At 47.5% G+C, this 24,864-nt stretch overlaps 1 protein-coding gene across 4 annotated transcripts in view; it reads right to left on the reverse strand.

The window, feature by feature from the left end:
• Positions 1 to 24,864, reverse strand: part of DIS3L2 (DIS3 like 3'-5' exoribonuclease 2) — a 228,309-nt gene that overhangs the window by 116,895 nt on the left and 86,550 nt on the right. For all 4 annotated transcript variants that reach the window (XM_014601477.3, XM_014601479.3, XM_014601481.3 and 1 more), the window contains 3 exons: positions 22,516 to 22,622; positions 21,013 to 21,260; positions 12,946 to 13,119 (listed from right to left, as the gene is read on the reverse strand). In XM_014601477.3, the coding sequence (XP_014456963.2) occupies positions 12,946 to 13,119; positions 21,013 to 21,260; positions 22,516 to 22,622 (529 nt within the window). The remainder of the gene's footprint in view (positions 1 to 12,945; positions 13,120 to 21,012; positions 21,261 to 22,515; positions 22,623 to 24,864) is intronic.

Consider the following 24,864-nt stretch of genomic DNA (forward strand, 5'->3'; position numbering starts at 1 on the left):
GTTATTAAAGATGTCCCAGGCGCTGCGGCATCCACAGCTGGGCTGCTGCAAAAAGCAGAGGCCCATCTAACAGCATTTTGCCTAGGCGCATTGTCCAAAAATCCTGTTAGTATTGAGGGCGGATGAGGCTTCAGACAACCAGATTCAGCCTCTGCTATCTCCTCTGCTCCTTCCTCCAAGTTCCCAACATCACCCCATATCTGCACGGTGTTTTGGACAGCATTGGCCCGTCCAAAACTCCAGGTCACTGCAAGAGAAGCAGTCGCACCACCCGAGTCTGCTGGAACGACCGCCAGTGCTGCGAACCAAACCGTCTCCCTGCCTCAGGCACCAAAATCAATGAAGATGATGGCAGACTCCTGACTTTGAAACCCTCAGAGGGGAGATGGGTCACTGCCTGCTACCTCCCAGTGACTCCTGGCAGAACAAAAAGCTGTTCAAAGACCCTTGTCTATCCCCAGCAGGGCCAATCCCTCTCTTTGGCACCAAGAGAGCTCAAAAGGATCGGAGTATGAGCTGAGCAAGGGCAAAACCACTTGAAGACAGCTTTTTAGTCATAAAGCTCAAAGCAACAGCAACTTCTATGCACCTTTCAAGGAAGACACTGACTGTGCAAACAAATGCTACGGCTGTGCACATCCTAATTTATGGCTATCACTAATGTCTACAGATTGCATGCTGCTGTCAGGCTCGTGGGGGCCGCCGCAGTAGCCCTGTGTGTTGGGGAGGTGCGGGGAGGGGGTGCTCCTCCTTAAAAAACCCACAGGAACCATCTCTTATCGTCACTGCACCCAATAAAAATCTGTTTTGTCCACTTAAATGTGTCAAAACATACTTTCAAAAAGTAATGAGATGTTCCAAAAGGGCTCGTTCCAATATACACACCACTCGGCTAGCTGAAGGAAGCTGGTTCAGGAGGTGGAGATGTGCACGGAGTTGAGGTTTTTCCGGTCTTCGAACTGAAAAGGCCCAGGGAGAAATGCACGACTCCGAGCCCTCAACTTTGCCGCGCTGAGTGAAAGCAAGCAGCGCCACGTGGAAACCTGCTCTTTACAGGAGCTCATTTAGCCAAAACAGGTCTATGTGCAAAAGTGGACGCGCTCTGATGCGGTGCTTTTCTTGATGGAAAAATATTCTCTTTTCCACCCTCCCCCTAGTTTGAGCGTGTGCACCTAGGCTATAAAGCTTCTGCGACAATGCTGTGCTACTGGTGGAGATCGTGGAATTGGTCCTAGCTCCTATAGGCACCGATCCTCCCCTCTCAATGCATCCTCCAAGACTGAATCAGAGACACATACAGCTTTTGTAAGCAACAGCTCACTTCATCAGATGTTGTATCAAATTAACTCCAATTCAGTTCGTTTTTTGCACGACTTCAGACTAACGTGGCTAACTACCTCTCAACGTGGCCTTTGTTGCACAGGATGAGTGTCCAGGTGAGCCTCTACAGTATTCGAGGGAGGCTGATTAACAAGGGGACCATACCAATCGAGGCAGAAGACAGCAGTGCCACAAGAGAGGCTAATGGGCTGCTTCCTTCAACTAGATTAAAAAAATAAAAATAAAAAAAACACCGACGGAAAACCAAATAGCACAGCCAGCCTGGGTTACGGGATGGTAATATGCACATGCACACCCTGGTCTATCAATCCCAATTGGAGAAAAAAGATAGTTGAGAACAGTTTCCCATTGCACATCTCACAAAAGCCTTGTTCAAGCAAAAAGGCATGTCTGCTGACCAGCTTATTTATATACCATTTTTCTTTTAAAAGGATCATAGGAAAAAAAAACCTGCTGACGTAGCTCTGAAGGCAAGATCAGCACTTTATCACTGAGCCAGAGCTACCCTCAAGGTGACCAAGACAGGCAAGGAGCACAGGATCAAAACAGCCTTGTATTACATTAGGTAACCAGGTGTGTCCATGCAAGAGATTTTGCCATTTTCAAAGGAGAAAAAACCCTTTCTGATGTACAGGTGGCCCTGAAAAGCCTGGTACAAAATATATTGGTGAACTCGGCTTCCACAGTTCACCAGATTGGTTAGATTTATTAAATGTCAAATGCAAACAGGCCAGGAGGAACACAGGTCTCAGTTGGGGAGGGCTTCATCTTCATCCAGGCGGAAGGCTACTCAGAGCAAGATGCGGTATTTCATGTTGCAAGCTACAGCCTCTGCCTGTGAACAGGTGAAGCCTGGACCGCGCCTGGGCACAGCTCGAGGGTCCCTAAATCAACACGTGGAAAAAAAACCAAAACAGCTTGATGCTGGGAAAGAACAAGAGTGGCAGCTTGGACAGAGCGGACATTTCAATTGAATGAAACGTCCAAGTACGGCCACACCAGCCCTCCTCTGAACAAGGGAATCGTCCACCTACAGTATTTGGCTGAAGAAACCAGTCAGGTGGAAACGCCAAGCCTTTGACTGTCAATCTCTGATGATTTAATCCCCAGAAATGACTGCTGTTGGGTGATAATTCAGAAGACAAAGTGTCCCCAGTATGGTAACAGAAAGCCATAAATGAACGACACTCTGCTCCTAACTAGACGACATGACAATTTACAGGAGTCAAAGGAAATCATAGCTTTGTTATCATACCCACTGCTGGAGATGGACACTGGAGCCCAAGACCCTAGCCTTCCGGCCTGGCACCCATCTCTGGCAGTGACAAACAGCAGGGATGGTATATGTATGGAGCATGTCTAGAGTGATCCATAACCCCCACGGCATCAACCACCAGGGAGGTCAGACGGTACAACCCTGAATTTTCTATTTAACCCCTGCCAGTGGAGGGAGTGGGGTACAAATCAGCAAAGCAGAGAGAACAAACCCACATAGCCAGATAGGCTGCACACACAAGTGCGTGGACGTTTGGTTCCCCAGGGACAACTAGCAGCAGTGCATCTTGTGCCGCCGCTAGCTGTCCCTGGGGAATGCCTGTGCCACACACCTTCTGGTGCACAGCAGGTCACCCTGGGTGGGGCAGAAGAGGCTGGGGCCAGCACTGGGCTGGCCCCAGCAGCCTTACCTGGGGTCCTGGGGGTCTCTCGGGGCTGCAGCAGTAGCAATCCTGCCACGTGGAGCCTGGCCAGCAGTGGAGCATGGCTCTAGCCAGCCAAGCTCTGGTTTTGAGTAGCGTGCAATGGCCCTGTGCGCACCATCATTCTTTTTCCATGGGTTTTTTCGGCCCCTGCATATCCAGGGGTCAACCATCCCCTGACACTACTCCCTTTGCAGTGCAGAGAACAGCTGAACGTGCAGTATGTGGTGCCGCAAACATGTCTGCGGTGCCACATACTGCACGGCCACGCTCGTTTGGATGTGGCCATAAACAGCATCTGCATTACTGCATATTTTGGAAAGAGAACTTCTTTTGCTCTGTGTGCCAGCCATCGACCAGTGGTGGGACCACTCAAGTGCTAAGACTTTTCTATGCCACCCACTTGAATTCAAGACCCTCCAGGCCAGCCACTTAGTTACTATGCAAATCCCCTGGCTTTGTCCCAAAACTGGTGCTCTCAGTCCAAAGTCTTTGGTCTTTGACATTCGTCAGTAATGCTTCCTGCCTGTTCAAGGCAAAATAAATCACCCCAAATGACCGTCAAATGAAACGAGGAATTCATTAGGCACTCCAGTCCATGCACGCGCCTCTCAAAGACGGATGCCATCAGAGGGGTTTCAGTTGTGCACGTGCCTTTCCAAGACAATGCAGAGCTGTACTGAACCCGAGGGATTGCCTAAATGTGGTTCTAAGCATCACTTAACCGTAAAAACCTTTCATCAGAGGTTCCTGAAGCGCCGGCCTGAAACATCTACAAAAGCATAACGTGTTTCAGGAACATCAGCCTGCTGTGGCTTCTTCAGTCAGCGGTTGGAGGGGAAAAGGTAATGACCATCATTTTGTTTATGAAAGTGTAGGTATTGTGGGCCTTGTTTAAACGAATCTGTCAGCACTAAGACATTTACAGGGAGAGTGACTACATGTCTAGACTCCCGCAACGCACTTTCCTTCTTCCAGGGACTCCTCCAATTGTCTTGCTCTCTTCTCTCGGAGAAGGCGAACAATGGGTGGGTGTGAACACAATTCAGTGCAGCGGTCTGGTTTCCCCTAAGTCGGTGCCGGCATTTGAAAATTAACTGGCGAAAACAGTTTTAGACTTGCCACTTCTCAGGCCATCTCCAGGACCCTGCTGGGCTCCGTCTCAGGAAAAAAAAAAAATCTAAACAGACATAATTTCTCAGGTCTGGAAACAGTTGCTCTCATTCGGGAATAGGCATCCCAGTGTTGTCAACTCGCTCCAGTGAAAGCTAAGAACATTTTTTCACGCAACAGGCTGATTGTTATGGCAACCACAAAAATGAATCTCATTCTTCAACCACAAATGAACCCAAGTAGAAGACGGTGCCTGTGCAGGCTTCCTATGAAATACCAATGAGCGCAGGTCCTATTCCTATAGATGTTCATCACTCAAACGGACATGAAATACTCCTTTCCAAAAGGAATTTCAGACAATGGTCTCCGTCTGCACAGTCTAAAGTCTCCAACACCCTGCTTGCCAAAGATACCTATTGCTTCACGTCTCTGCCTCCTGCACGGACCGCTCAAGCTTTGGCAGCTTTCAGTTAAACCCCAAGACAGCTGCTTAGAAGAGAGGGTCTCAACAGGACTTAACACAAAGGATGTGTACAACACAAGCACATATAGCCTAGAGAACATACATCCAGCAAAAGCAGTCTGCACGTCATCTAACTTGTCCTCTCTGTACAAGAAAGGTCTGCTGTAAAATGAATTTGAGAATAACCGGGAGGAGACAGAAAATTTGTCCTACCTCAAAATACGATTGGCAAAAGCAATCCAAGAATCCAGGGCAGCGGGTAACAAACGCCAGAAGTCCTGTCTGAGGATGTCAAACCAGAGCTGGCCTTCATAATTTTTCCATGTTTATTTTTTAGTTAAAGCCTGCCTTCATTCAAAGAGCAGATCTTGGTCCAGCTGCCAACGGCCCCCGACGTATAACACAACTGCAATCATCAACACTGGCGTTTCCACAAAAGCAGGCTCCCCGTACTGCCGAACAGGGATCCGTTCCAGCGGTGGACTCATGGCTTCAGCTTAAGGTGAAAAATGTCCCGGTCCTTAAGGTGAAAAATGTCCTACGGTGAAAAATGAGGCCTGGTAACAAAAACTGAGCTACTGTAAAAGCCAGGATGCTACAAAGAGATCAGAGAGTCTTTCGGGGACTCAAACCCAGCAAGATTTCTACAAGTCGTGCTACAATTGTGCCTTGAGCGTAATGAGCTTTCCACATTATCCCATAGAGGAAGGAGAGCGGGAGTGTAACTGAAAACGCTCTTGCATTACACAAACTTTTCTAATCATAGATTCACAGAAGCTAGAAATGGAAGAGACGTTAGGTCATCCGTCTCCCAGGGGCCAGCGCTGGCCGGCTCTCGCCAGCATGTTTGGAAGAACTTTGCTCCGTCTAGGATTAACCACCCGAAATGATGGCCATGGGGCTCCCGAAACTTCCTGCGGGAGTCTATGCCACCGCCTAATTTAGGAGCACAGAAACCATTTCCTCTCGTGTCTGGTCTACTTATCCTAGTCATGTCTCTTTCTAAATAATTCCTACCCTACCTTAATGGTTCATAAGTGTCTAGTCTTTTCGCTGACTATCACACGGTTAAGAGCTAATCCTTGCAAATCAATCCTTTTAGCCCATGGCTTAGTTTTGTGACTCTTTCCTGACCGATTTCTCTCTTTCAGGGCAGATGGGGCTGTGGCATGCTTCTCAAACGTAACCCTCTGACTTTCCGGAAACCAGATTCCTTCAGGTGCCACATCCAGTGATTCCAGCTTTCTGTTCAAGCAAAAGAACCCGAAACCCTTGCTCTAAACCGCTAAGAGCAATCGGACAGGCCAGGCCTCTCAGCCATTTCGGTGAGGACGATGAACTAAACCCCCGTGCAATGAAGGCAAGGTAAAGAAAGAGCATGGTCTTGTTGCTTTAGCTGTCCAAAAGCACTGAAGGGGCGGGGGGCTAGCGAGCCATCACGGTGCCTAATTGTGGACTTCCCAACACATATTCAACCATCTCACCAAGTGTCCTGACTTTAAGGGGTGAAGCTTAACCCCATAACCCCTCCATGAAGCCGATGGAAACTGCAGTGGTTCAGACATTCACCTTTGGAGGTGCAGTGTCTTTAATTAGCTGACAGGGGCAGAGGTGACGCAGGGACCAAGGCACATGGTTGACAGCCCAGGGGCTGCATGTTCGAGGCCACAACAGACGTGCTCACGGTGCACCCTGCCAGACTGCAACAAATCTGCAAATTCTGCTAAATACCTTGTTGCAAGGACACAAGGGAGGAAGCTGTCTGACTATCCAATTAGCAGCATTGCCAGCTAGTCCTGCTTGAGAAGTGTGGCCCTTGGAAGCTCCAAACGCTCTTTAATCCCCTGCCAAAACCCTATTTCGAAGCCCTGTGATCCCACACGAGATATCCGACAGGCGTGGACAGCTTCTCACATGGGTTTGGACCCACTTCATCCCATGGAAAAACCATGCAATAGCCAGCACGCTCAAGGCCTGAGCATTATTGATGCTGTAGCCATTGAGGGAATAATAACCGACCATCCACCAATTCCCAAGCAACTGTGTTCACAAAGCACCACGCTTCCAATTGCTAAAGTTGCTTTTCCTTAAAAAAAAAAAAAGACACACACACACACACACACACAAGCAGAGGCAAGGGTGTTTCTGCTATGGCAGCCACCGGTTAACAGCAGTATTCAATAGCCGCCTGTCTTTTAGGAAGAAATGAAGTCACCACGCAACGCGCTTTGCTTCCATGCAAGTGTTAGTCAGAATTTTTTTTGCAAATATTGAGTTGCTCTAATAAAAGAGATCACCTCTGCCACGAGTTTTGATTTCAGAGGACGAGGCCGTATAGACAGGTCAGGGGCTCTGCTGCAAGGAGCTCAAGCCCGAGACCGAGACAAGAACGCCGTCTTGCAGTATTTCTTCAGCTCGGTCAGGAGATCTTTCTGATCCCAGCGACCTGGCAGCAGAGCAGGCAGCACAGTGAGAGAGGTGGCAAGGAACATCTCGGGGCCCGGCCTTCGCCATTAGCTTCCAGAACGGACCGTATTACCAGCGGGCTAGAAGGGGATACTGTGCTACCCAGCAGCAGCACCTCGGGCTCCTCAAACCGCCCTGTCGAGTTCAGTGAGGATATTGCAAAATCAGCTGCCGCTTAGTGAGTCAAGAGACGGTGACTTGGCCCTGTTTGCCTTCCCACACTTTGCGGGATGACAGACTTGGCTCTTTGCTGCTTTGCACTATTAAGATGCTGGTCAGATCCCTTGAGAAACCCTGTAAACCCATGCCCTGTAATAGCAGGGTGAGGCTTGCTCTACTTCTGCTTGACAAAAGCTTTCTGTAATGGAAAACCTCCAGGGAATAAGATGTTTAATGATGGTTTATCTGCCTTATATCCTTTTCAAGTCCTTAAAGCCTTCCACCTGCCTGGAACAGACATCTGCTTCACAGGCTGGCCCCCCTTCACCCTACTCCTTCGTGCACTGCCGGGGGAAGGCAGCTGCCGATGTTAGCACTGGCTCCAATTTTATCAGCCCACAATCTACTTGCACACACCTCCTTAAGACTCTGCTGCAAAGTCTTTAATATAAGTGCTGCTAATCCCTAATCCCATCTGCACCCCTCCTCAAAGGCGGCACAGGAGTGGGCAAAATAGCAATGCCGGCGCCGTCCCGCTGCCAGCAGTGTCCAGTGACAAACAGTGCCCGGAGCAGAGCCTCCCTGTCCAGAATAGGACGTAAAGACCTGAGGAAGCACCTCTGCTCTTCCTACTTCTCTGACCAAAAGGAAGGAAGGATGTCAGATTTTTAAAGGAGCACCTGAAGTTGCTATTTACTCCGTAATGATGACCTTCAGTAGCTTCAGCCATGGATGAAAGACCTTTGAGGACATCACAGTTTGTGACCGATAGGTTATATCTTAAAAATATGAACTCTAAGGCTGCTTCACAAGGGTAGAGCTTTTCGTTTGCAAGACCAACAACTTTCATGAAGTCTCATCTGCAGGGAAACAATGCTCATTGATAGCTTAATGCCAGCTATAATAAAGCCTCATTGATTTTTGCTTTGCAGGACGTTCAGTATCTAGCATTAGCACCAAAGCTGCCCTTTTTGCTCAGGGAGCGACTTTCCCGAGTTGGTCAAGTGAAGAACATTTCAGGTCCTTAGACACCTATTAACTGTGCAGATAGTTCACTGCTTCGCCACAACACCCTTTCTCTACTCCGTATTTTTAGCTCATTGTTTTCTATTTTGGCAGCTGAGAAACTGCACTTGGTAATTTTACCTCCAGCTTCATATTTCTTCTTAAAAGTGAATACAATGTCCTGTTTATAATAATAAAAATTGCTAGTTGGCAGGATGACATCAAATGGAAAAAAAGAGAAAGCAACTGGAAAATTGAGAGCAAGCAATTTTGAGTGCCAAGTTTCACATTTGTAATGGTCCAGAGGAGGTCACTGGGCTCACTTGTGAGGCGAATGGTAAAGAAATAGATCTCCTCGAGTTCTTCCATGTTAGACTATATAAACCATCTCGACTCGACCCAGGTTTAGTGCCTTCCAAAAGAGTGACGTTAGACATTTTCCACAGTAACACCAACAATGGGAGACATGCAAAAGGCAAAACTGCTTTGCAAAGAACGGCCTTTTTTCTCTCTCCAATATTTAGGTTTTTGTTTCCCACTATGATTGGACTTTCCTGGCTTTAGTTTCTTGTCCCAGTTTAGCCGTAAAGGAAACAAAAAAGATATGAATGAAATTAGAAACATTTGGAACAAGCCTTAGAAATAGCTTTTGGGTTTCTTAAAGTTCTGGCTAAACCTCTTCAAACTGTTTCCTCCTGTGACCCCCCAGGGCCCCTCACCTACCCCTGAAATCTGCATTTCCTTTTTTGCCGTGACCTCCTCCTCTCTTCTAGTGAGGTTTTGTACGGCACCATTGAAACACTCAGTACAAAGCAAACAAGGAAATGAGAAGTACGGGTCGAAGCCCTAGAAAAAGCCAGAAAATGGCTAAATGTGTGAGAACTTGCCTCTGCTACACCCTTCCTCCGGTTGCTTTGTGTTACTTTGAAACCGTAAATGGAGTATTCCTCTTCTGCAACTATTTTCCCCATTTAATTAAGAAATATTCGTTCTAATCAATTTGAGTTTAAAAAAAACAGTGGGAATGTGGGTCCTATTTATGTCATGACATTGAAATGCTACGGAGCAGACCTTCCATCAATTATGTCCAACTTTCTGTAGAGAACGCCTGCTTTCAGTTCACGGTGACAACACGTAACATTTATCTTGCACTTTTCATTACAGGGCCTCCATGTTCTTTGCAAACAATTAAGCTCAGCGCTACTATGAAATATTTGTCTCATTTTACAAATAGATAAAAGGAAGTAAAGCGAGGTCAAGAGCTTGCCCAAGATCATACCGTAATCAACAGCAGGGCAGGAACTAAAACTGAGAGCAGCAGGGACCGTTTATAACTGGCTACGGGTTTTATGCGTTAGAAACTATGAAAGTATTTTTAAAACCTTTTCTTTTTGGTTTTTAATAACATTACTAGATTTTATTTTTACTTCTTGAAGCAACTACCTGCAAGGTCTATTGATAGTGCAGAAAAGCCAGTCCAGCAAGCATGGCAAGAGGGCACACGGCTTTAAAAAAAAAAAAAAAAAAAAAGGAATGAAAGACCAGAGAGAAAACAATTTGGGAAATGCATTTACGAAACGATAGGAACAAACAAAATAATTCCCTTACACTGATTAACATTAGCATCCACCATGAATGCTTCAGACATACTTTCCATTTTGTCCTAAAACGACATTCAGTCCCAAACCCTTTCTTTTAAGAGTTCTCCATCGGGAACCGCAAAGGATTGCAAAGATTTGCTGAAACAGTGAAGTGATGTCTGTGATGAGATTATTCCCGATGAGAACAGAACAAAGATGCGTTTAGAAACCAGTCTTTTCTCGTTTGCTAGAAAATTAGCTTCCGAAGGAGGGGGAAGACGATAAGGTTCAATACGTGAAGAGCCTAACACTTCCCACGCCGATGCAGTCAGCCGTGTGAGAAGTCAAGCTGTCGTCTGCCTCCTGCCCAGCGCTCGACAGAGAAGTACTCGGCACCACTCAGCTGGGTAGTCGAGCAATAGTCAAGTAATTGCACTCAGCTTCCACGCTAAGCTGCATAAGTGAGAAGTTAGCCAGAGGAAGCTAGAACGGGTATTATTTAACAACTTTATCTGTGATTTATAACAGCATAGCTGACCCAGAGACTCCACAGACCTGTCACCGCCAGTGCTGACAACATGCTATCACAGAGCTGACAGCACGGCCCAATCCTTTCTGGCTACCACCCCACTTACACCAAAACTCAGCCCTCGTAAGTATATCTCTGCAGGGCCCGGGACCCCGCTTGTAAATCCAATCTCATATGGGATCCTGACCCCTACTTCGGGAATTCCTGGTTTAGAACGGGTTTTAAAATGAACTGTAAGAGGGCTCTAGTTACAACCGGTCGGGCACACAATGCATAAAGTGCATTGGCATGAGCCTTTTTTCAAAGGGGTTTTCAGATGGCTCTTTCTGTAGCTCGGATGAATCCTTATAGCACTGCAGAAGCTCCAGGCAGACGATGTAACCATGTACACACGGTTGGTGATGTCCGATGCATGCCAAGAGACCCATCAGGTACCTGCATCGCACTGACAATCTGCAGTACGATATACTCCGTCCGGACAGGTGACACCGATGCGGCACTTTCAGCGCTGGCCCAGTGTCGGGCACTCAACGAACAGCCACAGGGGGTGACACATTACAGCTCCAGAATAAAAAATGTCTGGATTGACCACTGCGCAGCTCAACATTGGGCCTTTGAGAGGGCAGGAAAGGTGAATGAAGAAGGTAGGTGGAGAAAGTGTCACTTAGCTATGTCTCACATCACTTATCTGAGTAAAAAATATCTTCTTTTGCAGTTTGCAAACCTCTCACTTGGACGTTGTGACAAAGCACATTAATACCATGTTTCGCCTCCATGCCCAGATGCAGAAGTTTCATGCTACCTTCATGCGTGTTTAGACAAGAGACTGATAAGTAGCAACAATGGCAGTTGATATTGAAAGTCTGAACACATGAAGACGAAATAGTTATCTTGGAAACCCTTAAGAGGAAAGTTGTATATTTGAGAGGACAGGTGGAAACAGGTGGACTCACCATTACCGAGAAGGGAGAGAGGAGGATTTAAATGACGTAACCGCAACAAACGTGACCGAACACCTTGACAATTCTCCATGTAAAATTCAGTCTGAAAATCGAGAAATGCACTTACAGTGGGTTTCCAAGAATGACTGTGTAACTGGAGGCGAGTCAAGTTCCTCATCTCACAACAGTGCTGCTGCTTAGACAGAAGGAAAGTAGGGAAAGGCTTCTGAAGCAGAGCTGAGTGGCCAAAAATAAGATAATTCAAGTGACATCTGCCCTGGATGCATGTGTTTCTGGTGGAGCCAGACATCTTGTATCATTTTTTAAATCATTCCTGATCTGAAATCCAGCGTCCGAATGTTGACGCCAGCCAATAAAGGGTCCAATTCTCTACGGCATGTCACCACTTTGTGGCAGTGCAATGCCGCTGACTTCACTAGCCACACGCCAGCGTTGGAGCGGGGAATTGGGTCCAATACTTCTTTGCATCTAGAATGCCACGCTCTGGAGCTGGGGTGGAAACCTTTGGTAGCTCTGGCAGTAATGCATGAGATGATTGCCTGCTTCCTGCCAAGATCACAGACTGCTTCACAGGCATAACTTAAGCCTCCCGAGCCTTCTGCAAGGTAGGGAAATAGCATCCATTTCACAAAGGGAAAAGCCACATGGAGAAAAAGCTGTTGAACAACTGGCTGCAAAAAGCTTAGGGAGCAGATGGCAGTCAGGAACAGCACCCAAATGTGACTCCAGCTGCTTCATCACCTTCCCCTGCCACCTTTGCCCAGAGACCCAAGTCTTGGCCTTTCACCTGTACAATCCAGACACTCAATGCTGCGTACCCTCTTAACACATTACATGACCCTTACAGGGAACTACACAGATAAACCAAGAGGGATGGCCTTGCTGTTGGATACACACACGTGTTCACACCGGCACAGTTAATGGATAGGTCTCTTTCTCGAGGGACATGCAAATACTGCATCTTCACCACGATAAACAGGGAAGTTCATTGGACAAAACTCACAATGTCCAGTGCCCTGAGATGCAACAGCAATTGCCAAATCCTCAAAACCCTGCAAAACTCAAACCGCCTGGACAGGATGCGGGACATCCTCTGCCTGCCCAAGCCCCAGTGTAACAAATCAGAAAACCCAAGCCATATTTAGACATGTTCAGCCCTGCAGAGCACGTCCACGTTAACACAGATCTTTACGGTGAACCCTGAATTATCAGCACCAGTAAAAAAGAGGACTTTCTGGGTCTTCAAAACAAATCCTTGCATCAACAGACAGTCTCAGGAAAACTACAGCTGGAGTATTTGCAATGTGCTAGGCAAAAACAGCTCTCAAACTTGATTCCACTTTTAAATTTTTGTATCGGAGCCTTCATTTTCTGTCTTCGAAGGGATTATTGAAGACAACGTTTGTTACCATACCACATGCCCCCCAGGTGGAGTTTTTTTATTTGTTTTTTGTTTTTTTAAGGGGAGGGCTACTTGCCTAGCTAACAAGGTAGAATCAAGAAAAGTAACCATTACGGTACTACCTATTAATAACGTGATGAAACGCGTGGTGCCTGTGAAGCAAAACACCCCCCCCCATACAGCAACACAAGAACGAGCTGGACACCAAGAAAGGTTTTTGCTTATTACCTTAGATCTCTCCTGTTGGCCAGCTCTTCTGGCGGGATGACCCAAGGCAGGCGTTGGGGAAGGCACGCGAGAACTTCTTGGGGAAAGTCAGAAAAATCCACGCCGTATTCTCTGAGGATCCCTTCTGTTTCTGGTTCAATCTCGCCAGCCTGACCCAGACTTTTGGTCATCTGCCTGTGGAAAGCAAGCACAAGGGGTAAAGCTTTTTTTTCAGTGCGACATTAAGACGGTTGACTTGCCGACTGAACTCCTATAGAAGCCTGATGCATCTGCGATTGAGCCATCGAGAGCAAGCACATTTTTCCCCCCTTCACTTTTCCTCCCTGAGTGTTGGCATAGGGCTTTGAAGGGAGCGGGACAAAGCCACGAGTTATGTCAGCAGAGGAAGATGTGAAGCAGGAGCCAGACTCTATGCCACTGCTATTTTCCATGTCTCGCTTTAAGGAGACTGTTTGAGCATCACGAAAGTATCCAGTTACAGGAAACAGAAAAGCCGCAGTAGCGATGTCCGGTGGTGAAGAGCTCTGTGCTTCTAGCACAAGTCCTATAAATCACCGGCTCTCGACCTCTCTTACACAGGTGACATCTGTGCCATCACTGAGAAGCAAGCCCTGACTACTTGCTCCTGTTCATCATGCGCCACTTCCCAAGAAGTGTCATGCTGTCGTTAAGGGAAGCTCTGAGGATCTCGGTGTTGGACAGGCTCCTGGAGCTGTGCTAGGCATGCCCCCCACGGTTCTCGCAGCAAACGCCCAACATTTATCCACCACGTGAAGAACGTGGACAGGGAGCGAGTGGGCAGGGCCCATTCCTCAGCAACCATCTCAGGATCCCCACGGAGGTGGCAGATGTACCCCAGGGACGCTGTGTCACAACAGACAAGTTTCAGGACCGTCCCCAACTCCTCCAGCCATCAGAAAGTGGTCTCACCATTCAGGACCTTTTGTAGCTCAGCTTCTCTGCCTGAAGGCACCTTTCAAAGAGCCAAGCAAAGGGCATTGCACACTCCAGCGCAGCACTGCAATGCCGTAGCTAGCTCTGCATGAGCTGGTGCAGGTACCAGAAGCAGTCTAGCCTGGGCAGCACAGGACTTCACATGCTCCTCTGCCCAAATATCCTCTCCTCTCTTACCAGAGCAGCATACTGCACCTCAGCATCAAGCAAGTGAACTGTTTCCAGCCATTTTCCAGACTCTTTCAAGGACTGAGGGCCCCCACGTGGTGCTGCTGGCTGGTATCAGCTTTTCCTGCTGGAAAGGGGCTGGGGGCTCTGGCTGTGGATGGAGGCAGCATTGGGTCACACATCTAATCATCTTTGATGAGCAGCTCTGCAAATGCTTGCGGGAGGCTGCTTGTCTATTATGCCTACAAACCACTTCCATCTGGCTCCACTGCAACTCGCACCAAATGTTACGCCCAAAGCCTCTGGCATCGACCGCGTTTCCATCTCTAAGGGGCAAAAATGACCTGAAAACTGCGATTCTGCATAAACGGGGAGAGACTCCTTTCCCTATGGGACGAGGGAAGTAGCACTAGAAACTGGAATCTCTGGGGACGAACCTTTCTTTACCTGCTGTGTGAGGAAGGTCAGGATTTTATTATTAGCATAGCGCCGCTATTATGAACGGCACCACACAAAGCAAAGGGGACCAGGGCTCCTGACCCCAAGGAAATGAGAATCTAAATTTAGAAAAATTCATCAAAGTATGCTAGTCTGGAGAGGAGGAGGATACAGCCTCCACAATGAAGGTTTCAGCAACGTGTGAAATACAATAACATAATATTCACCCTTTTGTCGTAATGTTAATGACTGAGAACTGGCACTAATTACTTTCCTGGTACAGGGCAAAAAAGGGTACTTTTCATTCTGACATGCAGGATGCTCTCGGTGTTTCTAATGCACCATAAACTTCCATAACAAACTCCATTTGCATGGTGCACAAAAGCTCATCTTCTTTATGAGAAGAAACGTTATCGCTCCCCACGATAGGGAGGGCAGCGTTATAAACCTGTCAGATGGGGTGATATGCTGCAAAGGACTGTGCACTTTGCTCCGAGTTGAATGGTAGTTTGCCTTCTCCGGCTTTAAAATAAGAATAAAACGAGTGATAAAAGATCCTGCCCTTGATTGTTTCAATTTTATGGACAATTGTGGCAAAGAAACATGCCTGGCTTTGGCATCTAGCCATGGTTCTCAGTGCTGCCACCTCTATCCTAATCTGATCCTTGTTTTAAATGCAAGTAGACAAGACAACACTTATATATCTTCTTTTCACTTGCTCAGAGCAGCAGCAACGAAACGCAGACCCGTCAAGTGTCCAGCTGCAGACGTGGACAGGCTTGGACTGGGAGAAGTGACGGGCAGGGACAGCACGGCAGCAGCTGAAACTTGGGCCTTGGTCCCTGCAGTGAGCCCCATAAAGGGCAAGGAAGGAGCATCTGGTCTCCCCACCGCGCTTTGTGGCCAGAAGAACGGATCTAGGAGGTAAGGGAAAAATGGGGGGATTTGAGGGTGACCCTTTTCAACTTCCCCATCGCTAACACCAAGGAACCGATGGTCTCCTTTTCAAGCTCCCGTTAATCCCAGCCAGAGCTGTAAGTGTTGCTCACCCTCTAGAAGATAACAGACTTCTAGCATCTCTCGAAGGCAGCATTACAAGTCAGGGAAACCACCTTTCCATGCCAGAACGTTTTCCCCGAGTGGATTCTGTAACCCATGTGCTCTTGAGCCGTGTACCGAAATGAGGTTATGACCCACACGGAACGAGCAGCATTTGATTACTTAAGAGTTTTGACATAAGGACTAAGATTAACGTTTGACTGACGATATTCGAGGGAATATTTCTCAAGTACCTGGAAAGAAAATAAAGGGCTTGCAACCAACTTTAATCGGGGCCACGTTACAGTCACACAGACGCGACGGCTTGCATCAGAGCTAAATCCGACAGGACGGCACGTGATCAAAGTTCAGGCGTATAGGATAAGAGATGGGTCTAGAGGGAAAGCCAGGCTGTAAATCCACTCCGGGGGCTCCCGTGCCATACGGGGCAGCAAGACAAGCTTCCAAACAACAAGAGTCATGTGGGCTGGCGGCAGCCCAGCATTTCCAGCCCAGCTCCTCTGCTTGCAGCGTGCACTGCCCTTGCTTGGATTTTTAAAAAATTTTCAAAGTTAAAATTTTTGAACCGTTGGAGATTTAACGTTTCCTTCTGGTGACGTCAATGGCAGGGCGTTACAGCTCCCTGAGGACGTCTCGAATACCCATCTACTGACGTCAGGGACAGAGGCAACATCCTGTCGTGGAAGAGAGGGGATAAGGCTCCTGCTGAGGCGGGAAGTTTGGGGGAGCATGTAGCCAAGGTATTACTTGAACGTGGTCCCGTCTACCAGGTACCTCGATACAGCGCTGCAGAGGGGGTGGCAAACAACCTCCACTTGGATTCAGAAGCCGACCCACAAGCAAGTCTCGGTCACAAGAATCACGCGTCCTGGGATCCTGAGAATGCGCTTCACTAGCTGATATGCCAATACATTCCAGAGATGGTTTACCGTCTTCATAGTGTTAGCAATGCGATTGCTGCTGAGGTGAGCAAGAGCAGCTATTTAACGTGATGCCAGGGTTTAAAGCAGAGAATGGAAGAAAGACGCACGTGACAAACTGCAACAGGAAGGTAGGTAGGAAGAAATGCTGGGAGACGCTGGCCAGCATTGCTCACGTTGGGCCAACGTATGAAGGCTGCCCCCATGCCATGCTCCCCACTGCCACCCACACGCAGGAGCTCTTTGAAGGTCTCGTTTCCAAAACAGGGACCCAGCCTGAGACGATCCCACCTAATGCAAGACACTGTCTCCAACCTAAAAGGTTCAATGTCGCTGATGTGTTGAACAGAGTCCTAAAGGAAAGCTGTGCATTTTGGAAGGATCGGTTCAAACGAATCCTGTGCTGCTGAGTCGTCTTCCATGCAACTGTTAAACTGCTTCTACCCCAGGGCCATTTCAGCAGTGCAGTTCTTACTGGAGGTGCGGCTCTACCAGCAAGGCTGCTCCTTGCACCAACGTAGTGCAAACACTTCAGCAGGAGCGAAACCAGCTATCCAGGGAGGGGGCAGTGTTCCCGACACAGCTACGACCACAACAGGGTCTCTGGCTAGCATGGCCCTGCTGGTCAGGGACCACAGCTCCTCGTGCCCCTCCTGCCTGGAGTCATCCCGTCACTTTGTCAATCCACATAAATCTGGATTTAGAAAGTTTAAAAAAAAAGCCAAAATAAAACCCCCAAATCTTGGAACTGCAAGCACTAAGCTGGCTTTGGCAGCAGCTACAAAGAGAAAGGGCAAGGGGCAAGTTCTCACTTGTCATAAATCTCCTGATGAATACCGTCACCGGGACTGAGCGGCATTGAGGACCCCAAGCTGCTGCAGTCATGTAGGCTCCACGTGCCGCCGGTCCCAAAGCTAAGGCAGAGGCAGTCGGTAGCTTTACATTTCACTTTGGGGTTGGACTGTTGCTTTAACAGCCCCATCCATCATGCAGGGGGAAGGGAAAGGACCGCTCAGCCCGTCTCTAAAGAGGAAACACAGCATCAGAAGCCAGGGAACCGATTGGAGGACGTGGAGACGTTTCATGACCCAGGGCACAAGGATGCATCATGACAACAGAACGCCCCCAACCAGATCTACCTCTGGCACTTTCCTGGAGGGAAGGTTGGCTTAAAGGCTAGTTTTTTAACAGCTTCCTAAGAGGGAGAAAATTAAAGGCCATTTCACTGCCATGCCGCGATCCTGTCCTGCAGGAAAGGTCCCTCCTCCTGCCATGCCGTAGGGATTTGTGAGTATCCCAGGGATGTCACCATCTCTGCAGTTGTCCACTTCATGGTGCTGGCTCCTCCTGGTCTTATTTTTCCGCTCGGCCTGTTTCAAGCAAAGCAGAAATCCCACACACTCCCCGCAGGACAGCCAGGTCGTGTCCCACCTTCCCCCACCAGGTGGAGCTCGAGTCACAAAAAGAGCCCCCTCCCCAAGCGCACACCTCCGAGACGCCGTCGGGTTTTCTCCGGGTGGTTCCCAAACCCTGAACAGCGGGTGGTAGCTCTGTGTCACCTACCGACTTCATCCAAGGGCATGTGGTCACCATCAAGACCAAAGGACCTCCTGGATACCTCGGTGCGGCGTGTGAAGGACACCATGTCTTGGGGAAGTCTGAGCTTTCCCAATGTAGATGGTTTATTCTGCTCGAGCGCGTTTGGAGATAATGCGGAGAGGTGATAAAGGAGAGTGACATGCCTCCGGGAGCCTGGCAGTGCTTTGTAGACCCTGTGGCATGCAGGCAAGGAGACAGCACCAAACCGATTAAGACGGGAGGCAAACCAGCAGGTGTGCTTTGTGCAGAACGTCAAGTGCAGGCTTACGGGTTCTGTTTTACTCCACGCCCCACTGAACAGGCCTGATCAGAAAGCTCCCAACTGACCCGGTGGGTAGCTAAACCTGCAAGAGAAGCACAACTCTCCCGAACATAGTCAACAGGACACAGAAGGAATTTTCGGCTGAGATCCTGGTAAGATGCATCCCATGTCTTGCACGTGATCATTAATCACGGTTTGCAGAAGCTTCCACATGCCGCTACGAGCAATAGGTTGCTCGGAGATAAAGGAAGACTGCTCTTCTTTTGACATTCGCTTACTTAATAACATTTTGGGATTCAAATGATTGTGTGAAGTCTATGCTATTGCCCTCAGGAGAGAGGCCAAGATCCTCAAGCGTTAGGGAAATGAGCCTCTTGATGACTGCAGCTTCATAGCAAGGTTTTTACCTTGTTCTAATAAAGGACGAATTCAGTTTCTAGACATGAAAGGGGAAAAAAGCCGCAAACAAATCAGACTCCGTAATCCTCCACCCATTATTAATAGCTTCAAAACATTTTGCACTTAATAGAGCTATTCATTCGAAGACCTCAAAACAAAAAGATGCCTGTCCCCGTGTAGCAGAGATGGGAAGGGATCCAGGGAGACAAAGAAATGTTTCTCAAAACAACAGAACCAAGTTTGGAGTTGGAAAGGGAACACAGATCTCCTCACCCTGCCCCCTGGCCTAGCAATCAGATGGGAAAGTGCAGAAAGCCAAGAAGGGATGAGCTACCCAGGCCGACTTATCAGATAACACAATCTTATTCTCACCCCACCCCCTGCCCAGAGATCTCCTGCATTCATTTGGCAGTTGCATGCAGCCACCTTTCTTTAACAGCCAGAAAACTAGCATGCCCTTTGTGGCCTCTAAAAGGCTTCAGCACATTTCAGAGTTTAGACAAGTGTATATTGGTAAGTTAAATGTTGAAAGCAGTCCTCAACATTTATGCTACTGGCCTCCCCAGGGCTCTTCCTCAAGTCCCAGCAGAGCCCTAGAGGAAACCACAATGTGTGAAGACAAATCATGGAAAGTTTTTTCAGTTCATTTCCTGACAACACCCTTCACATCTCGGAAACTCCTGGTGTAGCCAAATCAGGCTGCACATTACTATAGTCAAAAGGGCAGATAAGCGAAGGCCTGATCACTCAATGAAAGAAAACATTAGCTTAGCCTCGCAGCTTCCCCCTGCACTGCAGAGCAGAGCGTGATCCGTGAGAATGAGAAGTCGAGTCCTGACCACCCTCCGCTCTCCTCTTTGTTGACAGCAAATAGAAAGACAATGAAAGATTTTCCCCATAAGGGACCAGAGGTAGCATGAACCCTATAGCAGAGGTATACACCACTGAGCTGTGCTATTCAGAAGGAGCTCTCTTGAGTTTGGGTCTTAAATCCCAGCTACAACATATGCAGTGACTTATTCTTTTGGTGCTGGGACTGTTCACCCAACGCTGCCAATGCTGGACATGTGGAGAAGATAATGCGCTAAAAAAAGTCCGAGCTTCCCTAGTGCATTTAAATTAAGTCTCTCTAATTTTTCACCAGCAGGTTGGTGTCACCTCTGCTTCAAGGCTTCAAAATCATAGGATTCATTGGAAACGGGGCTGGAAGGGACCTCACAAGGTCAGCTAGTCCAGGCCCCTGCTCAAGGCAAGAGCATCCCTGTCTGTCTAACCTGCTTTTGAAAGTTTCCAAGCATGGAGAAGACATCTCGAGGAAGCTTGTCCCAATGCTTAACCACTCTCAGTCCGAAAGTTCCTCCTAAACTCCAAAGGAAATTGTCTCTGCTGCAACTTGGAGCCGTTGTTCATAGTCCTGTCCCCTACAGTCAAGGAGAAAAGTCTATCTCCATCATCTTTGTAATCACCCTCCAGGTATTTGAAGATTATAAAATCCCGTGTCAGTCTTCTCTTCTCCAGACTAAATAACCTTAGTTCTTTCAGCCTTTCCCCACAAGGCTGGCCTCCCAGGGCCCTAATCATTTCTGTTGCCCCGTGCTGGACTCTTTCCAAATTGCCCACACCTTTCTGAAAGTGCGGGCCCCAAAACTGGACACAGGAATCCAGATGAGCAGAGGGGAAGAAGCACTTCCCTTGATTCCTTGTTCAAAGCAGAGGTGAACACTGATTTCTACTAAACCTTTCTAATAATCACAGGGTGGGAGACTCCTCAGTGCAAAGACCCTGTGTTGTGTACTTGCACAGTGAGTGAGCAGGCTGCGGGCATCGCAACAGTTGTACTGCTTGCAAGCAAAGATTACCAATACAAGCTCTTAGGATGCAGCTTGCAAAACCACTCCAACTTTAACCCAGGGTCAAAGTTACAGCCATTTAACAAACCCCTATGGCTATAAGGTCATACAGAAGTCTGACCTAACACTCTAACAGTTGATAACCGGTCCTGAGCAGAAGCTCCCTCTCCTTTTCAGAGAGGCCCAGACATACATTTGTCCATATCCTGCAACACCCAAATGAAGCCCCTGCTTTTGCAGACAAGAGTTCATAGGTTTAACCTCTACTGAGCTACCCTAAGTCCCATGACAGTGACTCCTATTTGGAATAATAGGAGGTACACAAGCTGCAGAGGCTGAACCACGTACCAAACGACGTCAAGCTGAGCACCCAGAAAAGTAACCTCATTGTTCTCCATTCCTGCCTGTAGCCACATACCCTATTGCAAAGTTGCTGTCTTCCTTCCAATCCACAATGCGGCAGATGAAGAGGGTATTGGAGTAGTCCTCAGGCCTGGTCATGAAGTCGGGAGGGCAGTCTGCCAAGGATACGTAGGCTCTAGGCACTCTGTGGTCCACAGGGGAGAACATGGCACACTTCTTAAAGAGCTCGCTGTTCTTGTCTGCCAGCAGTTTGATGAAGCCTGTCACCGCTCTGGAATGCTTCTTCTCCAAGATATAGACCACCTAGAACAGAGAAAGGATTTCATCAGCTAACAACTTCAAAGAAACACATTTCTCCATAAGAGGAAGAAGGCTAGCACAGCGACACTGCAGAGGATCTTGAAGAATCACAGCTTCTAGAGTAGGTTACCCAGGGTTGGGGTTTGTATGCATATCCTAAACACAAAGCACTCATTTAGAAAGCATATTCTTAGGCCAAACGATGCTTGCCATCTTGCTCACGGCTATGGTGGGGCTGAGTGCCTTCCAAGTGCTAGCTCTCTCAGAAAGTTTTCTTGATTACAGAACAAAACCAGACAAGAAGCTCGTGCTTCCAAGTGCAGAACACTAGCCACATGTACAAGCAAGTTCTGTAAAAAATCTTTCACTTGTACACTTCGCTGCAAAGACTGTGCTTCCAACATCCAGGGCAGAGCAGGCCAGTCCAAAAACAGTGCCTCTGGTAGATCCAATGTTGACCACAGGAGAGGAAAGGATGTGCTGTGGGCAATTTGGCAGAAATTCTTGCTCTGCTTTTCTGAAGCGAAGGGCTATTTTACCTTTACACAAATTGGCTTTGAAAAGAATAATAAATCATATATCATTAAATGATCATTCTGGAGAGGTGTTCATCACTGGAGACTGCATAAATTGCTAGGGAACAGAAATATTATAGCTAATTTGCTAGGCTTATGTAGAACAATCCTTTCCGAAGGGCTCAAAATTCACCTCATTGAAATCCTGATCCAAGGAATGGCTGTACTGGAGACCAGAGGTTGACCCAACCCACTACCCTACCTCTGACAATGGCCAGAACAAGAAAGAGTCAGAAGAACAGGAAAGGGGCAAAAACCCCATGTGCCCCCCACGCAGTTCTCACCCTGGTCTCAAAAGTCAGAGACTGGCTGAAGCTCTGAAGCCTGAGGTCTGAGAGCGTTTCCAAACACTGTTTTGTCCTTTTAATTATTAATTGGGACAACTCTGGATATTCTGAACTCCATTTCAACAGCCAAACCCCTTTTCTGCATCTTGCTAAGTCACTTTGTATAACAAAACCACTTTAAAGGAGGATATAAGATAAAAACTGCAAGATGCTAGACTTCCACTGAAGACGGTGAAGAAAATCATACAAAGAGGAATCGGATCCGACACCTACCCTCAGAAGACCATGTGGAAGCCAACAATAGGACTGTTTCAGCTCCTAGGAGCAGAATAAGGGTACAGTCCTCCTGATATACACTCACACTCACGACTGACAGTGCCTTCAGCGTGGAGTTACCTTTGCAGTCCTTTGGAGAAACCTGTCTGGGAGAAGCCTTGGATCATTCACTTTGGGAAGGTCTTCTGGTTTGGCACCCTGCATGCCACCGCGCTCTGCATCCTTCACTGCATTAGAACAGACATACCCAGTGGTTACTTTACACATTTTTCCAGCTTCAATTTACATTAGTTTTTTCCTGTAAATGAACACATAAAGTACAAGTTTAGCCGTAAATGATGGAAGCCAGCCCATCTGAATGGCAAAATACCAAACGCTATTTAATATTTCTCCAGACAGCTAGGAAGCTCTTCAATTATTGTGCATGTTTGTTGAAGAGATTAAAAAAAAAATCAATATAAATCCAGTTGTTACAAGTGCATCTCTACCAGTATAGCAAACAAGATGGAGGAACACGCATTCTATTTATTTCAATGCAACAAGCTGTTTGAATTGCCTGTCGTTTTGTAGTGGGTGTCGTTAACATTATATACATTGTCCTTTAAGGATTTACATTCATTTAATGGCTAATTAATTCCCTTAAAAATGCTAGTTGAAGTTATAAAATGTATATTTATCTTTGGAACTGAAACCGTATCTTGTAAGCTGACACTCTTTGGCTGTGGACCAGGGCTATTAAAAACCCTTAGGAAAAATAATCACTTATGTATAGCCAATAGCCACTCCTCCCCGCCACCCCCCTTAAAACCCTTCCGTGGTTACCTGGGATGTTTAAGCTAATTTCCAAGCAAATTTTCATGTTGAATTTCAAACTGGCTGCATACACAGGTGTGAAAGTTTCCATTACAGGTAACTGGCACCTGGCCATACTTTTGCTAGTCACAAACAGCTGAACCGTTCTTTCAATTGGGTGAGAGGAAGCTTGCATTTAGGTCTTGATACCCCAGGTTAAGAAACAGAAGCAATTTTGACCAGCCTGGAAGTGAATCTAGAATGGAAACACCTACACACCATTCATTACATGGCCAGAGGAGAATAAACTGGGTTTTTTAGGTAAACTGAATTTCCATGTAGTTATGGCAAATTCCCTGAAGGCAGGATCCTGATGAGAGAACGGTTTCCCAAAAGGACCATCTCACCAGCCATCAGCAAAAGGAAGGTAATTTCCAATGGAGGGAGGCCTCACAGAAGAAATAAGAGATCAAGTAATGTTCTGCGGGACACCACGCTCCAAATACAGACACCAGAGTCTTTAAAGCGTCGATACAGGCCAGCATAAGATGCCCATCTGTCCAGCGGGCCTCCCTGCAATGCAAGTTTCTGGTGACATGACGGATGAATCGTGAAGAGCCTCGTACTGGGAAAAGCTGCAGCTGCCAGAAGTGGGGAAGAGTCAGACGGCTCCATGGGACAGAACCCAGACAAGAGCACACGTGGTCCAGACAGGACTGCCCCGCCGCCTGCGGCTAGCCCCAAGCACAGCTGCTGCGCGCTGCCATCGAGAGGGCACCGTCACAGATGGGCATATGTTCAGGGATGGTGAGCGAGGCCCTCCAGCAAGATTACACTAGCAGCCATTTGGCCATGACTGCGATCATTAGAATAATAACCCCATTTTTCATACGCTTCTAAATTGTCCGCAAAATTGCCAGTTCGTATGAAGTTCTGCGGGCAGAGGCTTTGCTCAAAGGCAATTTTTCCCCTGCAGAGTTTAAGTAAATCCCTTCAACATTTTGTAAGGGAAGGGGAATGCATGTACACAGAAGGGTAAAAAAAAATTCCCTCCTCTTTCCCCTTTTATTAAAGTAATCAACCCTCTTTATAATCAGACCAGGGCCGGGTGGCACCCTGGAGACTGACTGATGTAGGAGCAGAAGCTTTCCTACAAAGGCACCTATTTACAAAAGCTCATGCTTCCCTGCACCAGTTAGTCTCTCAGGTGTCACCCTCCCCTGCCTTCTACTTGACTTCAGACTAACAGGGATAACTACCTCTCTCGACTCAAACCAGCAGAAATCAAACCTGTCATCTAAAGAGCCTTCAGTGGAGGGTAAATCCTTGACGAACCTGCTTGGACAATAAGAGTTAAGCAACAGAAAAGCGAGGACCTCGTGGTTGTGAAGCCAAGCAACAAGGAGAACAAACAGATGCAACATTTAACTTTCCTGCCAACCAGAGGTCGTATCCAGCAATAATTTGGAAAAGCAGAAAGGCCAAGAAAGCTGTTTTTCAGTGGAAATTATTTGTTTAATTCCTACATGCACGAGGTGATCTTAGCAAAGATACGCAACAAAGGACATATCCCAACCATTGGTTAATGATCTAGATATGGTGCGTCACACGGCAATTTTCCTAACCAAAGAATGGGATGACCAAAAATGAAGGAAGTCTGGCAGGTCACAGAGGGCA

The sequence above is a fragment of the Alligator mississippiensis genome, chromosome 7, assembly GCF_030867095.1.
Source record: "Alligator mississippiensis isolate rAllMis1 chromosome 7, rAllMis1, whole genome shotgun sequence".
In the NCBI taxonomy this organism is placed as follows: Eukaryota; Metazoa; Chordata; order Crocodylia; family Alligatoridae; genus Alligator; species Alligator mississippiensis.